At 37.5% G+C, this 19,130-nt stretch overlaps 1 protein-coding gene across 22 annotated transcripts in view; it reads right to left on the reverse strand.

Moving 5' to 3' along the window:
* The window catches only part of SPIDR (scaffold protein involved in DNA repair), a 470,799-nt gene that overhangs the window by 349,985 nt on the left and 101,684 nt on the right, over positions 1 to 19,130 (reverse strand). Inside the window, exon 1 of one of the 22 annotated variants that reach the window (XM_070481317.1) lies at positions 563 to 701. The exons of the other annotated variants lie outside the window; for them this stretch is intronic. Coding sequence (XP_070337418.1) covers positions 563 to 607 — 45 coding nt within the window. The 5' untranslated portion in view covers positions 608 to 701. Of the gene's footprint in view, positions 1 to 562; positions 702 to 19,130 lie in introns of those variants that run through there. 22 annotated transcript variants of the gene reach the window in all.

The following is a 19,130-nucleotide window of genomic DNA, read 5'->3' on the forward strand; positions in this document are numbered from 1 at the left end:
TCACAATATACACAAATATCAAATCATTATGTTGTACACTTAAAACTAATATAATGTTATATGTCAATTATACCTCAATAAAAAAAGAAAGGAAAAAAAACAAACAGAAAAACCAAAACATTGCTTGGAACAATAGCCAGGGTTCTTCAGATAGCTTTTGGCCCAGATTAGGCCAACAGGACGGCAATGGATCTTCAAGTGAACTTCAACTGAGCGTTGCCAAGAGGCTCAAGCCTGATCAAGTCTGGGTCTGGGTCAAGGATGCAGGAGGCAGCAAAAGGAACACCCAGCTCACAGTATCCTTGGTTTGATAGCCAAGAGGGCAGAAGCCATGCAAGAGTGTGGAAGAGGCTGGGGTCAGTTTCAAGTCTACACAGGATTAAATGCGATCACTTACTGTTCTAGGCAAAATGCACAATATACTCTCATCATGAACCAAATGTTTTATTTCATAATTAACTGAATAATACTTTTATAGGAGTAATAATTGAGCACAGAGAGCTCTTCTGCATGTTTTCCTTTGAAACAATGATCCAAGTATATTTAGAACACAGATTCCTACCTTCGAATGAATGCAGTAGATTCTGTAAAGGCACATCAGCCACATTCCTTTATGTCTCCAAAAGAGCTTGCAAGAACTTTGCCGGAAGAGGGTGATTTTCTTTTACCTACTGAAAGAGAGAGAAAAAGAAAGAGACAGAGAGAGAGAGAGAGAAAGAGAGAGAGAATAGAAAACCACCTAGACAGCACGTAGTCAGTAGGCCACCAAACTCTCCTGACTAAATGGAGCTCTGTGGCCCCAACACGGAACTGCATAGAGCATGTTTCTGTTCTTCTGAATAGCAAAATGAGAATAAGTGTTTTCTTAAAGTATAATTTCAATAACATGAGTAACTGTCTATTAGGCTTCCAAACGTAAGCATGGAAAGTAGCCATCCAACAAGCTTCCTTCTTGAGAAATCACTGCCTGAGGCTGGGACAGGGGACGAGGAAAGAAGGGAAACCAAGAAATTAAAGAGTTTGAAATAGTCTTCTGCCTAAATAAATTTTAAAAACAGCCGTAATTTCTATGCATTTTAATTCCTTCAGAGATACTTTTGCTTCCTGAATTAGCCTATGAGACTCAGCTTACTGTAACATGACCCTGAAAAACTCACTGCTCTATCAGCTCACTAGGTAGAGAAGAGGACACATGGGTGGACCACTTCAAGATGGGACAGGATTTGGTAAGTACAGATTTGATCTTTATGAGGTGATCCCAACTACAAAAAAAGAACACGAGTAATGATGGGTGGAAAGGGCCTGAATTCTCCCTGTTACATTTTATTTCTCAGGCTGTGTAGATTCATGAGCGTTATTTTTCCTCTTTACATTTTTGTGTTCCTAATTTATTTCATGTTGAAAAAATAAAGAGGAAAACACAACATATACTCTAGAAATAGTAGAAATCTGATATGGTCGACATGTAGAGAAGTGCAGTCAAAGAGCATGATGGGAGAAAGGGCAGTCCAGGAGCACATGTTGTGTCCCTGATGAATGGGGGTCCCTTTATTCCTCACATTCATCACTAAGGGCCAGCTCTCTCAGACCATAGTGAGCCAATTAAATAAAATCTGGCCTCAGGCTAGTGTTCCTGCCCTTGCCTGTGCCCACAGGCCCTGAGTCCTAACCTCCCCAATAATGTGCTATCTCCAAGGCAACTCTCCTAGCAACTTTCCTGCTCCTCAGCATGGCTCGTCATCTCAGCAACTCACAAACCACAGAATCATCTGTAAAGCTTATTAAAACAAGGATGGCTGGGCCCCACTCCCAGGTTTTGATTCTGAGGTCTGTGGTAGGCCGAAGAATCTGCATTTCTAACAAGTTCCCAGGTGGTGCTCCTGTTGCTGGTTGAAGGACTACCTTGGGAGAACTACTACTCTATGTAGCACTCACATCTGAATATTTGGCTTTGATTTCTATATGCCTAACATAGCTTTATCCAGCCCAAGCTTGTAATCTCTTCTGGGACGGTGGACTTCCTAACTGAACACAAGGGTTTGCCATCCCCACCTAGATCCTTCCTGGGAGCCATAGTATGTCACAGATCCACAAACCAGGATCAATGTACACTCATCTTGTCTCCTACTTACTAATGCTAAGACAGATGGAAGGTACTGAGTAAACACTAAACTGAATCATTAATGAAATGATTTTTTGTCATGACAAATTCATATAGTATTCTACCATTCACAAAGCACTTTCATCATTATGTTGCCCCACTTGAACTTGATGACAAGCTATAATAGTAGATATTACTATCCCCATTTGGGGGGAAGTCAGAGAAGTTATGAACCTACTTGACGTCACAGCACTACTACTTTAGATATCTCCTTTTATGTAACTATGGTCATTTAATAGATTTATGAGTTGTACATTTTTTTTTTACAGTTTCATCAGCATTACTCATCACTTATTTTCAATATTAAAAAGCACAACAGCATTTAAGCGAGGTGTGAAACATGTGAATGCTCACCATAAACACTAAATAAATATTGGTTGAGTCAGAGTCTTATGCTACCATAAATGCAAATAGCACCAAAGCAATGTTTGTGATCTGGCAATCCCAAGAACAAGGCTGACAGACACAAAATGCCTTAAAGCACAGGACACAGACTGGTAACCAGTGGACAAGTTCTTATTTTTGTTTTTTGCCCTATAGAGTTTTTCACTTTTGGTTTTTATTTTTCATTTGAACTAGGTGCTTACAAGTAGAAATTGGGAGATTTCACATACAGATCTGGATTGATAGCTTTTCTTGAAATTGAGACGATCTGGCAATGCTGGAATCACATACTTACTTACAAGGTAACAGTTGGCTGGATCTTACTAACAGCTCTTGTGCTCAGCCAGGGCAGCCTTTCCAGTCAGGCAGGGCCCTCTCAGGCCTATTGGTGTGCACCACCCACCCGGGTCCACAGGCCTCCTGCCCTGGAGTTTGTTCTTATACAGTTAAAATGGATCAATAACAAATAAAACGAGCAGAATAAATTTCTCCAGGCTCACTCAATTACAATTTGAGAGTGATATAGTTTGGCTGCTTAGGGACTACTGAGAAATAACTAGCCACACAGCAATGAAACTGAGAACCTGATTCTTGTTGCCTGTCTTCTGAGAAAGCCAGTCTCTCCAATTCCATAAAAGAAAGTGATAAACTGTTCCGGGCTCTTTCAAATAGTTTTACATACATGCATACATACACATAACATGATATGGAAGCCAATCCTGATCACACTTTTATGGCTTGTTGTCACTGAGGATCTATTTTTTGGAGCAGGAGAAAGCTAACAGTACATTCCAAAATGAGAACCACCATTCAAGACATATTCTTGAGACACAAAAATATACACACAACACACATAAACAATGACAATACTTTCTTCAGAGAAAGGATGCTCTCTACCCTAAAATGCAGAATACTTACAAACTGTATAGGGCATAATGTCAAGTGATCAAAATCTCAAGTTTATTTGCAGTGGTTAAGTTGATTTTCCAGGAAAAATAATCAAAACAAATTCATACTCCACTCTCATCCCCATAATATCACTATCCTATATTCATCAACCTTCATTTCCCTTTTGCCCCTGGGGGTATGGCCAAAAGGAAGGCAGTCTCAGGTTCCTTAACATGCTCTGATGCGCATAACTGGGACCTGAGACACTCAAACTCCAAAGAGACCTTGACCTGTGGTGCTTTTCAAAGAAAAGAACCTGTATGTTAGTTCCTATATGGAATTAACACAGTGTCCGAACACAGTGATGACAGAGGTGATAATAAATTCTTCATCTAATGTGCCACAGTGAATAATGTAAACCAGAACTATTTTAACAATTTATAAAAGAGTCTGAGACTTCTGTATCTCATTCTCATCACCAGATGTCTCTGAAATCCCAGTCACATTAGAGTTTGGTGTCTTAAAATGAAAATAAATTATACAAAAGTGTTAATTCTCATTGTCTCCAGCTAGAGAGATTATAGAAAATTTATTGTGATTATGAGTTAACACAGAAAAAAACTCAATAAGAGGTAGGGGTGTGGGTGTGTGTGTGGGGGTGTATCCTATCTCCTAACTCCTTAAATGTAAATATCTATGGGCAAGACTAATACCCATAAAAAAGAAAGGAACATATTCGATGAAAACAAAATCTTTAAAATTTTCCCATTGAGGGGCCAGCCCAGTGGCATAGTGGTTAAGTTCCGCATGCTCCGCTTCAGCGGCCTGGGTTTGCAGGTTTGGATCCCACATGCGGACCTACACCACTCATCATCCATGCTGTGGCAGCAACCCACACATAAAGTGGAGGAAGACTGGCAGCCGGCCCAGTGGCATAGTGGTTAAATTCACTTGCTCTGCTTTGGTGGCCCTGGGTTTGCAGGTTCGGATCCCAGGCACAGACCTAGCAGCACTAGTCAAGCCACACTGTGACAGCATCCCACAGAAAATAGAGGAAGACTGGCAACAGAGGTTAGCTCAGGGCCAATCTTCCTCACACACACACACACACAAAACAGTGGAGGAAGATTAGCACAGATGTTAGCTTAGGGCTGATCTTCCTCAGCAAAAAAAAGAGAGAGGCCCATTGAAGTAATATAAGGGTCAGATAGTGCTCTTGAACTGAGAAACAAATTCTTAGACAATCTAAACCAATTCCATTCCATGTTTAGAGACAACTACAGAGAGAAAAGATATGAATTTATTTAATCATTTTCTCTTCACAAGATACTGTGGGGTAGGCATAGGGAGATCTCAGCCTCAAAACTTAATCTTAAATTAAGCAAATCTGTGTTAGGTCCTGTCTCCTGCCACCACAAGAAAATGGGCCAAATTCAGGAGTGAGCATACACTGTAAATCTATCATTTTTGACATACTGTTTTTGGGATTAAAAGTGAGATAATTTCTCAATATTTATTTCTTTTAAAATTTTGAAAAATAAAATAGTCTGCCAAAAGCCCAATTTGTTTGTTAACAGATTTGATACATAAGGATGGCAACTCTTACTAGGTTGAATAGCAAAAACTGTCAGAATAAAATACACGTAAGTCGCACGTATTTTAGTGACTTAACACTCAAAAATCTACCGAAACCACAGATGAGCACATTTATATTTAATGCTCTCTGATATCATTGCTTTCATACAGCTTTAACACACTACAAGCTTTCTTTCTTCTTGTTCCCTCCCCATTTCCCTTCCCAACTTTTTTCAGAACTCCAAATTCCAGATTTCAAATTTCTTTCTTCGAGGTGAAAAACAAAACAAAAGCACATATTTATGGAAATGAGTTTGAGGCTTATCATGCTTTCCTTCTTAGAAGTTCAGCTCAATAAAACAAAAGAACTACAAATTGTAGGGTGAGAAAAATAAATGCTATCTTGCTCCATCAAACCACAGAAAGAATGTAACCCATAACCAAAGTGAAATGATGGAATAAAAATAAGACAAATGAGAGAAGCTTGAATTAAGTAAATTTCCTCCTTCTCTTAGCCTTCCTAAATCCCTCCACTCAGTCCTTTTTTCAGGTAGACATCCTAGAACGTAGTGGGCTATCTTGAAAAACTACAAGATACACACAAAGCAGAGCAGAGCGTTGACAGTCTCCCACACAGGTAAGATAACCATAAGCAAAGCGAGTTGTGACAGGTACTTAGGTAGTAGGTGTTGGGACATAGAAACATGTGGAATGATTTCCCCTCCTTCAGATCCAAATACCAAGGTATACCAAGGCCAAGAAATTTGGATGGAAGACTAAGTAAAAGATGAACAAGAAGCAAGTTAGTATAGAAAGTTTCATACGTTCCCTTATAAGCCTAGTTGATACATTTGCACTTTCCCCTATTCCTTAATTTCCTACTTATTTAACAATCAAAACCTTTTACATGAGCACTTAACTTAAACTGACTAGTAGAACAAAGGAAATTCTTCTTCTCTTATGATCTAATTCAAAGACTATTGGTTGTCCTCATCAGTCCCTTACCAACAGAGAAATGCTGAGCAAGTTTTTAATTTGAAACATCGCCAAGTTATCCCATAGGCAAAACAAAGACAGTAATATCCATCTCAACAGGGTCATTGTGGAAAATGAATAAGAAAATATACGTAAAACAGATTCTGTAGCATTCCTACATATAAGGGAGGTACCCACAAAATAGCAGCTGTCATTACTATACAAGTTTTAAAAACAAGTTCACCATCCAAAATTTTCTAGGGCTTTATGTAGATAAAGTAGTAAGCTTTTTTTTTATGTAGTAAGCTTTATGTCTTACTTTAAGTATCTGATGCAACCCCTCCCTGCCTCTCTCCACCACAAATGTACTATCTGTTTAATAATGTTTTTCATTAAAATTTCTTCTGGAAATATAAGCTATACAGATCATAACCACATACTCAACCCATGGGACATGTTAGCTTTGTTAATGAGCAGTCTACTTAAAATTGAATTATTGTATAAAATCCTGGTAATAGGTTTTCAAATGACCAAGGCATGTGATCATGCATGCTTATTACACATTCATTTCTTTAACCACTTTTCTTAATTAAGTACAGAATTTTTCTCCATTTAATTTTTCTCACAGTTGAAAATTCTGATTACAGGATGCATATTCTGTTAAGTATTCTCAACTACAATATGAAAGCTTCAGTACTGATGGACACTCTGAGGGAGCTGTCACTGAATGAGAAATTATGCTCCTGCAACACACCTCCGACCCCTTAACTTTGTCCTGTCACCCTCATTATAGGTGTAAACTGTCTGATAAAAGTAGAGAAATTTATGGGAACAAATACAGAATCAAAAAATATCATCAATTCTACTTTCATGAGAATTGAATATTAATTATATTTAGTTATGCTTTCACTACAGATATAGGGATTTAATTCATGAGAATATGAGTCTCCATATACTCCATCAGTATATTGCCATCAGTTTTTTAAAAAAATGTCTGCCACTGTCCATCTGCATGCCTTGCCTCTACTTCACTCATTCATTCACTCACCTATTCACGATGATCTTGGCCCTCAAGAAACTTATAGTCTAGCTGGGGAGAAAGCAGGCAAAGCAGTGACTACTGAAGCCATGACAAAGCGCACTCTGAGAGCAGGAGGAGCGCCATGGTGATGTAACACCCAACATTCACTTTTAACCAACAACTACAACACACCTCTTGAGGGAAGAGGGGAAGGAAGTAGTATACTCCTTCCAGCATTTAACATCTTAAGGTTTTTTGAGAAATTCATACATATTCAATCTATATTAAAAATATTTAATACTGTCCAGAGGTCCTGAGAAGAGCAATAAATGAGTATTTTTGAGAATGGAAGATTTCATGAGAAAAAACATTTCTTGCATTCATTGGCTGGAAGTATGTTTGGTTTTAAATACTGAATATATATCTGTAGAAACTTCTGTTTGTGATTTATTTGCTTTGTTTATTCTTTTATATGTAAAACAGGTTCCCAAACCTAAATGTTCCATCATTACATGTTTGACCTGTGACTGTTATCCATTACTTGGCCAGGTTTTGAGTACATGGTGAACAGCTAAGGACAAGGCATCCTGCCAGATTCTAGAAAGTCATTAATGAATAAGAAAGACAGTGATCAATCACAGAAAAGAAATATTATCAGACATTAGCAAAAAAAATCACATATTCCAATCGATACTAAGGCAAGCCTTGTCTAAAACCTTCAGCAGGGGTCGGCCCCGTGGCCGAGTGGTTAAGTTCACACGCTCTGCTTCGGCGGCCCAGGGTTTCGCCGGTTCGGATCCTGGGCACGGCCATGGCACTGCTCATTGGGCCACATTGAGGTGGCGTCCCACATACCACAACTAGAAGGACCCACAACTAATATATACAACTATGTACTTGGGGGATTTGGGGAGAAAAAGCAGAAGAAGACTGGCAACAGTTGTTAGATCAGGTGCCAATCTTTAAAAAAAAAAACCTTCATTAGTAGCAACACAAACTTAATCACCTTGGCTAAACACTGCAATGAACAGGAAAAAAAGTTACCTCTTGAGGGTCTAGTGAGCTGATTATAAGACGTTTGTTCACTCATTCACACATACTGCAAATTAAATATTTTTAGGAAAAAACTGTTTAAATATGTATAATTTTCAGGTAAAACTGCTCTAATCCTTAGCCTTCCGTGTACTTATTGCATTTTGAGTACAACAGAGTCAATGCATTTCGGTGACTGGAAACAAAGATGGTAAATGAGAAAAATAAAAACTGAGCAAGACTCATTCCAACGAATGAAGGAATGAATAAAATACTTAAAGATGGATATATCTTGATAGGTATACATCCCTTATCAAACACTGTATTTTTCTTGCTTCTAATTCACCTTTTCCAATTTTTAATGCACATATATAACCGAGAAGAGTACCTTCTGAATATGTGTTTTCTTTAGCAGTAAAAAGTAACACTTTAAATGACACAGCAGAGTCCATGTGGTGCATATGAGATACTCATCTGGTAAGGTTAGGAGAGCTGTGATATATTTCACCGATTCAAGCATGGCAAGTCAATAAACAGACAAGAAGGTAGTATCAGTATCAAACCATTGTTTGTATATGAAGCCTTGAAAGAAAATCCCTATCTCTGAAAAACAAAAATATTAATAATCTCATTTTAAAACAACTAATTCTCCAGACCCACCTAACACGCAAAGACAAGAGGAGCATTTCTCATTCATTTCAGAACCTACACTGAAACTTATCTGAATAAACTTGACCCTGGTTGGCAGCAAATCAGCAATCTTAGTCACTGAATGACTTAACAGAACACTGTGTTCTTGGCATAAGCACAAAAAAAGGTGTTGAAACCCACACTAAAAAGAATCTCAGCTTACATTTTAAGTCAATTTTTAAATCTGATGATACAAGATACTTAAATACGATAAGGGATTTTCAGTCTTTAGTACATATTTATTTCAGGTAATTTTTTATCCTTACTCCATTTGGGTAACTTTCAGTCCCTCCCTGAACAATCACAGAACGGTCCCCCAAGCACAGTGAACCCAAGCTCTGGCCTTCCTCCTGTGCCTCCTCCTCTCATAACAAAGTTCCAAGGCACCCTGAGCTGGTATATTAGGGAAGGACAGCAAGTAAAGCCAGAAACAATGTATTGACTCACTTCTGCCGAAAGCCCTGGAGAAAAATATGGGCCACAGTTCAATTCTGTCATGCGATGCAGTTAGAACAGGTAAAGGTAGTAAAGTTCTGTCATTCCCATACAAGTTATGTTAACTCACCTACAAAGGGAAGATGCAAACGAGAAGACAAATAAAATACAATTTGGCAGGAAGTTTATATACTTTCTTTCAGGAAAAAACACTAGTCTTCTCCTTTAGTTTTTGCCATCCTCCTTTTCTCCTACTCAAAAATCCAGGTCTCCAAAAATGCCATCCTTGGTATAACATTAGGATAGCTCATTCTCACCATTAGCTGAAGCAGTTCACAATCACCTCATACTCGGAGGAGAATCTACACGAGTCCTCGAGTGTACAGAGTGAACAACAGTCAAACCACAAAACATTTAGCAGTCTACACTAGCAGAAGTCACGAAGGAAATGACAAATATTTGTTCGTTCGTCCTTAAATTTTAGTTTTTAGTCTTAATTCTTTACTATTTTTACAGATCTCTGATCTTACAGCAGCACATGTCCAATATCTAGGTCAAAACAAAGAGGGGTATAAAGTCTCTAACTCTGATGTTGATGTTTTTATGGCCTAGACTCTAGATGAAGACAGAAGTACATAGTCAAATGATATTTTTCAACATAGTAAAATGTTAAAGGATTGACCACTTATTCTTTCCAAATTGTAAAACAATTGAAAACTTATGTTCAAAAAGCAAGTTTTAAGTAATATTAGCACAGGAGGTCAAAGAAAAAAAATTGTACACAGTTTACCTTCAAATAAAAGCTTCTTTTTTCAATCAAACATGATTTACTCAGATGAATATTAAAACTAATCTAAATATCTTGACACCAACTGATACCTACAGATATATGGACCACAAGTGTGTTTAGAAGTAAGCCTAGGCTTAAAATTTTCTATAGTTAAAAAGTCAACTTTACTGTACACTTCTACACTAAGACCATCTAATCAACAACAAAAAATATATCATGTTCACTATATTAGTTAATTTTATATAAATAGTCATTTATATGGTACATTTGTTGAAAGGATATACTCTCTTATAGCATTCCACAGTATTAATACGGAAGCACTTCAACAATTTAGACAGCCTTGGCACTAGAATTACAAAAATTCTATGCAAAGACCAACCTGATAATTCTTCAGAAACTATTCCAACTACACAGAATAATAGAGAAATGAATCTACCTGCTTCTAGGTGTGTGTATGAAGCTTATTAAACACACAAGAACATAAAAGGATGATGGCAACCTCAATTAAGAGAAGAATTTTAAATGGCAGGAGTATTTTTTTAACTTTATTCTGATAAAATTTTAGACATACAGAAGTGTTAGAAAGACAATATAGTTTCTATACAATCTTCACCCAGCTTCTCCCAATGTTAACATTTTACATAACCATGGTACAATTAGGAAAACTAAAAATTAACATTGGTACAATATTAATTATACTAAAGGCTTTAATCAGACTTCCTCAGTTTTTCTGAAGGATCTGCAGGATCTGATCCTAGATCACACATGGTATTCAAATGTCATTGTCTCCCAATTCTCCTCCCATCTGTGGATGGTTCTTTTTTCCTTATCTTTCAAACTTAGCACATTTGAGAAGTATTGTTCAGGTATTTTATAGAATTTCCCTCAAGTTGGATTTATGTAGTATTTTCTCATGATTAGACTGAGGTTATGGATTTTGTGGTGATGTGCCCTCAGATCATCATATCGGAAAGTACCTACCAATGTTTTATTATTATTAACATTGATCACTTGGTTAAGAGGATGATGTCTACCAGGTTCAACATGTAAAGTTACTATTTTTCCCTATGTAATTAATAAATATTTTGGGGGAAAACATTTTAAAGTCATACAAATATGTCCTGTTTCTCATTAAGTTTTGCCCACTAATTTTAACATTCATTGATGAATCTTGCCTTCAGCAACTATTACTATCAGCGTCTAAAGATGATTTTCTATTTCCTTCATTTCTTCTACATTTATTGAAATTCTTCTCTAAGGAAAATTGTTCTTTCTCTATTATTTATTTACTTATTCAATCATGTATTTATATCAGTTCAGATTCACGGACTTTTATCTTATTCTTTGGGTTATAATCCAATATTATCATTCTTTATTGCATTGTTTCAATTGTTCCAGCTTTGGCCACAGAGAACACTTTCAGATTGGATGTGTCCTGTAGATATTCTGCCCCCACACCTTTTTTGAACACTTCCTTATTTTCTAGCAACACAATATACTCCAGGCTCATCTTCTATTTCTGTTGCCCTGGTCACAGATTCAGCCATTCTTCTAACAATCCCTGGTTCCCATTATTGGTGTGTGGTATTAGAAATCACAGTCTAGGCAGGAGATGCGCTTGTTGCTCACTGCTTCTAGGCCCTGTCAGTGGACAGAGAAAGGAAATTACATACACATACATACACATAAATACATACACACACATACATACACACACACACACACTCTTACTTATTTCTATATTTCTTTCTTGAATGTATCTACCTGTATACATATATATTTTTTAAAAAGAAAGCACTTAAGCTCATACTGATAGATTCAACACCAATACAGCAACATACAGTTCATTTTAGCATTTCCCATTGCTTACTTGTAATTTCATTCTCCCCAACTCTCAATATCTACAAAGTAAGCTATAGTTATTTGTTCAACAATAATAATTTGTTCAAAATTGCTAAGCTATGCAGCTGTGAGAAACAAACTTATCAACTAGAGTACAATGTTTGTATACAGTTCTTTTTGTCTTTAGCCTTATGGTATTCAGCCAAACACTGTTTTCCAAAGTTTCTTAGGTGAGCTCCCTTTCCCTTAAACCCTTCAGTGCAATTATATCATATAACAGTTTGTACAGCATTCCATCTTGGGTTCTCCTGACAATCTGATTTATCTAATTCATTCAGTTGAATGTGAACAGAGTAGAACTCACTCTTTGAGGTGTATAGTTCTGTGGGTTGTGACAAATGCAGAGTTGTATATCCACTGCCACAATATACGAAGGACAGTTCCCTTACTGTAAAAATGCATGTTGCCCCTTTGTAGTCAATCCCTTAGCCCAAACGTTATCAGCCACTGATCTGTTTTCATTATGATAAAATTGGTTCTGACTTCTTTCATTTGGCAAAATGCATTTAAGTTTCATACCTATTGTTGAATGGATCAATAGTGATATTAACTTTCCTTCTGCTAATTTGGGCTTAATTTGTTCTTTTTCTAGTTCCTTGAAGTATAAAGTTAGGTTATTTGAAATCTAATTTTTAATATTTGCATTTATCGCTATAAACTTTCCTCTCAGAACTGCATTTGTAGCATCCCATAGGTTTTGATTGTTGTGTTTTCATTTTCACTTGTTTTGAGATAATTTTTTATTTCCCTTCTGATTTCTTCTTTGACCCACTGATTTTTCAAAAGTATGTTTAGTTTCCACATATTTGTAGATTTCCAACTTTCCTCCTGTTGATGTCTAGTTTCATTCCATTGGGGTTGGAAAATATAGGTTAGGTATGATTTCAATGTTCTTAAATTTGCTAAATTTGTTTTGTGTCCTAGAAAGTTTTGTGTACACTTTCTAGCAGAATGTGTGTTCTGCTGCTTTTGGGATGCAATGCTCTATGTACATCTCTAAAGTCCATTTGGTCTAAAGTGTAATTCAATTCCAATGTTTCCCTGTTGATTTTCTGTCTGGATGACCTATTCACTGCTAAAAGTGGAGTACTGAAGTCCCATACCATTATTATTATTGTTTTATTGACTATTTCTCCCTTTAGATCTGTTAGTATTTGCTTAATATATTTAGGTGCTCTGATATTGGGAGCATATTTATTTATGATTGTTATATTTTCTTGATGTGTTGAACCGTTTATCACGATATAATGACTTTGTCTCTTGTTAATCATGTTTGGCTTAGAGTCTGTTTTGTCTGATATAAATATGGTTATTTCACTTTCTTTTGATTTTCATTTGCATGGAATATCTTCTTCTATCCCTTCACTTTCAGTGTGTCTTTAGAGCTCAAATGAGTCTCCTGTATACAGCAAAAAGTTGGGTCTTGTTTTTTTATCATCCGGCCACTCCGTTCCTTTTGATTGGTGAATTCAATCCAGTTACATCTAGAGTGATTACTGAAACGTAAAAACTTACTAATGCCATCTAATTGTTTTCTTTCTGGTTGTTTTTGTATTGCCATTTTTTCCCATTTCTGCCTACCTTTGTAAATTGGTGGTTTTCCTTGGTAGTACGCTCTCTTTTTTTCACATTTCATGAATCTATCCTGGATTTTTGCGGTCACCACGAGGCTTACATAAAACACCTCATATATAAAGTCCATTTTACACTGATAGCAACTTATCTTCACTCACCTATAAAGTCTCCACCCTTACACTCCTCCTCTTTTATATTTTTGATGTCACAATTTACCTCTTTCTATGCTGTGTATTTGTTGAATTATACTAGCTATAGTTATTTTTAATACTCTTCTTCTTTAGCCTTTATACTATCATTAAGTTGTTAACACACCATCCTATTATAGAATTAGAGTTTTCTGAATCTATGTTTTTTCACCTTTACCAGTGTATTGTATGCTTTTGCATGTTTTCATGTTGTTGATTAGTGTCTTTTTAATTCTACTTAAAGAACTCTTTTCAGCATTTCTTGCAAGGCAGGTGTAACTGTGATGAACTCTCCCAGCTTTTGTGCATCTGGGAAAGTCTGTATTTCTTTTCTTCATATCTGAAAGTTAATTTTGCTGGATAGAGTACTGTTGGCTGTCAACTTTTATCTTTTAGTACCATGAATATGTCATTCCACTCTCTCCTGGCCTGTCAGGTTTCTGCGGAGATATCTGCTGATAGCCTAAGAGGGGTTCCTTTGTAGGTTACACTCTTTTTTTGCCCTGGCTTCATTTAGTATTCTTTCTTTAGCTTCGATTTTTGGTAGTTTTATTATGATATCTTGGAAAAAGTCTTTTGGCATTGAGATAGTCAGGTGATGTATTAACTTCCTGAACTTGGATGCCCAATTCTTTCCCCAGGTTTGGGAAGTTTTCAGCTATTATTTCTTTAATTTAATTTTCTGCCCCTTTCTCCTCTTCTCCTTCTGGAGTCCTGATTATTTCGATGTTTCCCCTTTTGATTGAGTCCCAGAGGTCACAAAGGCTTTCTTCACTCATTTCTATCCTTTTTCTTTGTTCTCTCCTAACTATATTATCAAATTCCTATCCTCTAAATCACTTATTCGATCTTCCATCTGTTCTACTCTACTACACATGCTCTCTATTGTATTCTTCATCTCATTCATTGAATTCTTCACCTGCAGAATTTCTATTTGCTTCTTTTTTATGATTTCTCTCTCTTTTGTAAAGAATTCATTGCATTCATATATTTTTTTTCTAACCTCATTGAAATTTATTTCTGAATTTTCTTGTAGTTCATTGAATTTCTTCAAAACAGTGATTTTGAATTATCACCTAGATCAGAGTATTCTGTGCTTTTGGACTCAGTTGTTGGAGAATTATTGATACCTTTTGGTGATAGCCTATTTCCTTGACTTTTTAAGCCCCTTGTATTTTTGTATTGGGGCTTTCGCATGTGAAGTATCTTTACTGGTTCTCTTTAGATGAGGTACTGTTCCTTGGTGTTGCTTCTCTGGGATTCACTAGGTTTATCATGAATAGATCTGCTCCACTCTTCTTGCTCCCTCTTGTGGCAGAAGTCTTAATCATTGTGTTTTCTCTTGTTCTCATACCTAGCAGGCTGATAGCAGGAAACCTCTCTTTTGTTTTCTGGAAGGCAATGCTGTAGCTCCAGTTTGTGCCCACAGACCCTGGTCCATTTTTCTAATACCTGCTCTCACTGCCAGATGCGGGAACACACACAAGGAGTTGCCACAGAGTGGGGGTTTATATGGGTTTAGCACTTGGGGTATTCAGGATACCCACGGGCCTGGGGAGGAGATCCTTGAGCAGAGAGTACTCACAGAGGCTTGTGGGCAGGAATCCTGCTGAAATCTTGAAACAGAAATCAATAACTGAATTCCTTTAACGCCCTTTGATATTCTTACCTGCTTCCTTCCCATTATCCTCCCTCCCCCCGGTTGTGGAGGTCCTGTCTCAGAAATCAGAGTACTGGTGTAAAGAAACAGGTTTCTCCAACCACCACACTCACAGTTGGGAAAGCTGGGTACTTACTCATCATTTTGCACCTCCTCCATGGGAGATGTCACCGCTGCCAAACAGCTTACCGATGCAGTGTCACCTTGGTGAAAGGGCAGCTCTGGTAGAGTCCCTACCTATCCTCTGCATCCAAACTTGTCTCTATACTGCTCCAATGCCATGCTGGAACGTTCCCTCAAGGAGACAGGACTTTTACAAATTCTTTCTCGCCTGTACAGGTATCTGCCCAGGTTAGCACTCTCCAAGGATTTTTCCCTGACCAGGTGAGTGACGACGGGACAGGTTCGCTGACTCCCTTGGATCCACAGCCCTGATTGAGGTCTTGTTTGTTTATTTTCAGATGAACAGGTGGGCTAGAAACCTTCCTGGTCCCTGGACATAGAATGCTGAAGGCACTTTTGTCCATGAATGAATGTCTAATTACTTGTTAAAAAAAAGATGAGAGAAAAGAAGAATGAGTTACGTGGCCATGATGCTGACATCACTAGTATATCCTTAACTTTAAAAGAAACTGCCAAACTGCTTCCCAAGTAGCTGCACCATTTTGATTCTGAAAAGCAATATACGTGCGTTCTAGTAACTCTTCATTCTCATTAGCACTCCACATTGTCAAGTTTCTTAGGTTTTGTTGAATTTTTAGTCATTCTAATAGGTGTAGTAGCAGATATATTTTACAAATTGGAAAACCACACATATGAATCTGAATTCCTATCTTCTCATGGAGAATCAGAAGATTAGATAACATTGTACCAGAATTTCTATAAGGCAACAACTGGTTAGAACTGTTGCTACCTTTACATGAACACATTCTCTCCATTATATCACAGTCCCTACTACTCCCAATTGTCTACACCAGCCTGCTTCACCCATTCAAGTTAGCTGCCTGATCTGTATAGCCACCTGAGTTTGAGACCCACATATAAATAGTGATGAGAGTCTAGTGTACCAGACCCAGCGCTATCTCCCAAAAATTAAATTCACATCGTCAGGTCCCTTCACAATCTTGCCCCGAACCACCTTTATAATTTCATCTTGTATCATCTTCTCCACCCTAGACTCCTATACTCCAGCTTGCAATGATACTTAAACACACCTCTTTCACCCTAGCTCTGTACCACATTCCCTACTTTATGAAATCTTACTCAGCCTTCAAAACCCAACTCAGTTTCCTCTATGAACTCACCTAGTTTCTTCCATTGGTTTTAATGCTTGAAATCATAAAATAAGAATCAATATATCACACAAAAGTTGTTTCTCAAATGCTCTAGTACTGCTTTCAAATTTAAACTTTCATTTAAGCCACTTACGCTCAATCATAATATGACGTGGGATATGGTTAACATTAGTGAAAAAATGTAAGATGTGGTGATTAGTAATACAGTTCCAAGGTTTACATTTGTACCCTTACATTTAAGAAATTAGAGGAAAGTTACATCACACTTTCTCTCTTACGTTCCAATAGGTTTTCTTGAGCAACCAAGTCAGCCACAAATTATTACTAAGTATCAGAAAAGCACATAACTCTGAGAGCATGACACATAAATGATATTAAATGCCATCCCTTAGATGTGTCAAAAAAAAAAATGTCTCTGGAGCTGCCTGGTGGCATAGTAAGTTCACACGCTCCACTTCGGTGGCCCAGGGTTCATGGGTTCAGATCCCAGGCACAGACCTAGCACCAGTCATCAAGCCACACTGTGGTGGCATCTCACATAAAACAGAGGAAGACTGGCACACATGTTAGCTCAGCAACAGTCTTCCTCAAGCAAAAAGAACACGATTGGCAATGGTTGTTAGCTCAGGGACAATCTTCTTCACAAAAAAAAAAAAGAAAAAGGTTTCTAATCACCAATCTTAGCCATTATACTGTGAAACATTCCCACAAGTAATCCCTTTCTGCCCAGAGTTTCTTCTTGGAAGTCTGTAAATTCTCTTTGTTATAATTTACTTAATCTCTCTTCACACAACTTTCATTCTTTAAGATGGAGATGATAACAATAGCAAATTTACTAGATTGTTATTAAGAAAAAACAAACAATATACAGGAAATGACCTACTAGAGTATCTGCTACAGACAGGTTAAATATATAAGAAACGTAATACAAACATTTTCTTTTTCCTTCAACTTCATTAATTAATTGATTCAGTCAGCATCTGGAGAATATCTACCATATGCCAACTTCCGTGCTAGATATTGGGAATGATAAATCAAAACTCACACTAATGAAGGGATTTATAGTCTCTTTCTGAATATAAGAAAACCCAACTCTCAGATACCTGGAGCCAAAAACAGTGGCAAGAATAAGATAACCTTTATTTTGCTATTCTTTCTTAATTTTAATACCATCATCAAATTTTTATATTGGAAATACATTTTATAGGCAAACTAGCTCTGTAAAGATACTCTAGGGGCCGGCCCTGTTGCCGAGCGGTTAAGTTTGTGCGATCTGCTTCAGCAGCCTAGGGTTTCGCCAGTTCGAATGCTGCGTGCATACATGGCACCACTCATCAGGCCACGCTGAGGAGGCGTCCAACATGCCACAACTAAAAGGATCCACAACTAAAAATGCACAACTATGTACCAGGGGGCTTTGGGGAGAAAAAGGAAAAATGAAATCTTTAAAAAAAAAAAAAGAAAGATACTCTATATTCTCAAATCTTAGTATTTGTATTAGGCAATTTTAAAAAAGGGGGGAAAAATGCAAAGAACAAACCAAACAATGAACAAAGGAAGGCTATGATTTTCAAAATTTTTCCTAGGTGAAAAGTTAACATGGCTAACACAGCATCCACTTCACTAAACATACTATCAATTTACTAGTACAATAAAGTTAGAACAGCTAAATATTGATCTTGGAGTGCACATGTCTTAATAATGTCCAATACAATGGAACTCCAGTTGAAACTGCGAAACATGTTTTTTACAAATTACCCGTATATTCTGAAATGTCTATTCATAAATGTGACCAGTCTGATGTTAAGAATGTGCAGGAATCATGCCTGCAATTAAGATGTTACTACAGTATAGCCTAATGGTAGAAAAGAAAGGCAGCCAAGATAGATATCTGCACTAAAGATAAGTGAACACTGAAAAACCAGTGGGCAAAAGAAAGAGAGTTTAAAATATATACCAACGGCCATCTTGAAAAATACAAATTCAGAATTTATTTCAAAATACAATAGAGGATATATCAGAAATATAAAGGGAAGTGTGCACAAACCAGTGTTCTGTTGACGGTGTGTGTGGACCTGTGTGGGGTGGGGCTTATCAGTAGCAGAAAACCTGTGCTTCACAAATAGCCACAAAGAGGATCTGCCCACCTTCCAAAGCCTAAAACAATTGGGTGTTCCCGTGCTGAAGGCCAGCCCCAGTCAGCTACAATCTTAAGAGAACTGACAACAGCCTTGCAGACCTGAGGCCCACAGCAACTGTAAGCCCCTGAGCCTAGCAACCAGCTACACTGGGTACCTACTCAACTAACAAGAAAACTGCAATATGAGTGTGCTATTAGACCCTGTAGCCAATGGTGCTGGGACTCCCCAAACTGGATTTAAAAGCAGCCAGCCAGGGAGGGAAAGCCTAGACTTCCTGGGTACCTGCAGAGGGAGCAACCCTGCCACAGAAGGAGGACACAAGCAGCCCACACAGGGGTCATCCCTGGACCATTTAGACTGATGATGAGAGGGAAGGACACTGCTAGGCCTCAAAAGGGACCTCTTACATAGGGCCACT

This window comes from Equus asinus, chromosome 12, assembly GCF_041296235.1.
Source record: "Equus asinus isolate D_3611 breed Donkey chromosome 12, EquAss-T2T_v2, whole genome shotgun sequence".
Lineage (NCBI taxonomy): Eukaryota > Metazoa > Chordata > Mammalia > Perissodactyla > Equidae > Equus > Equus asinus.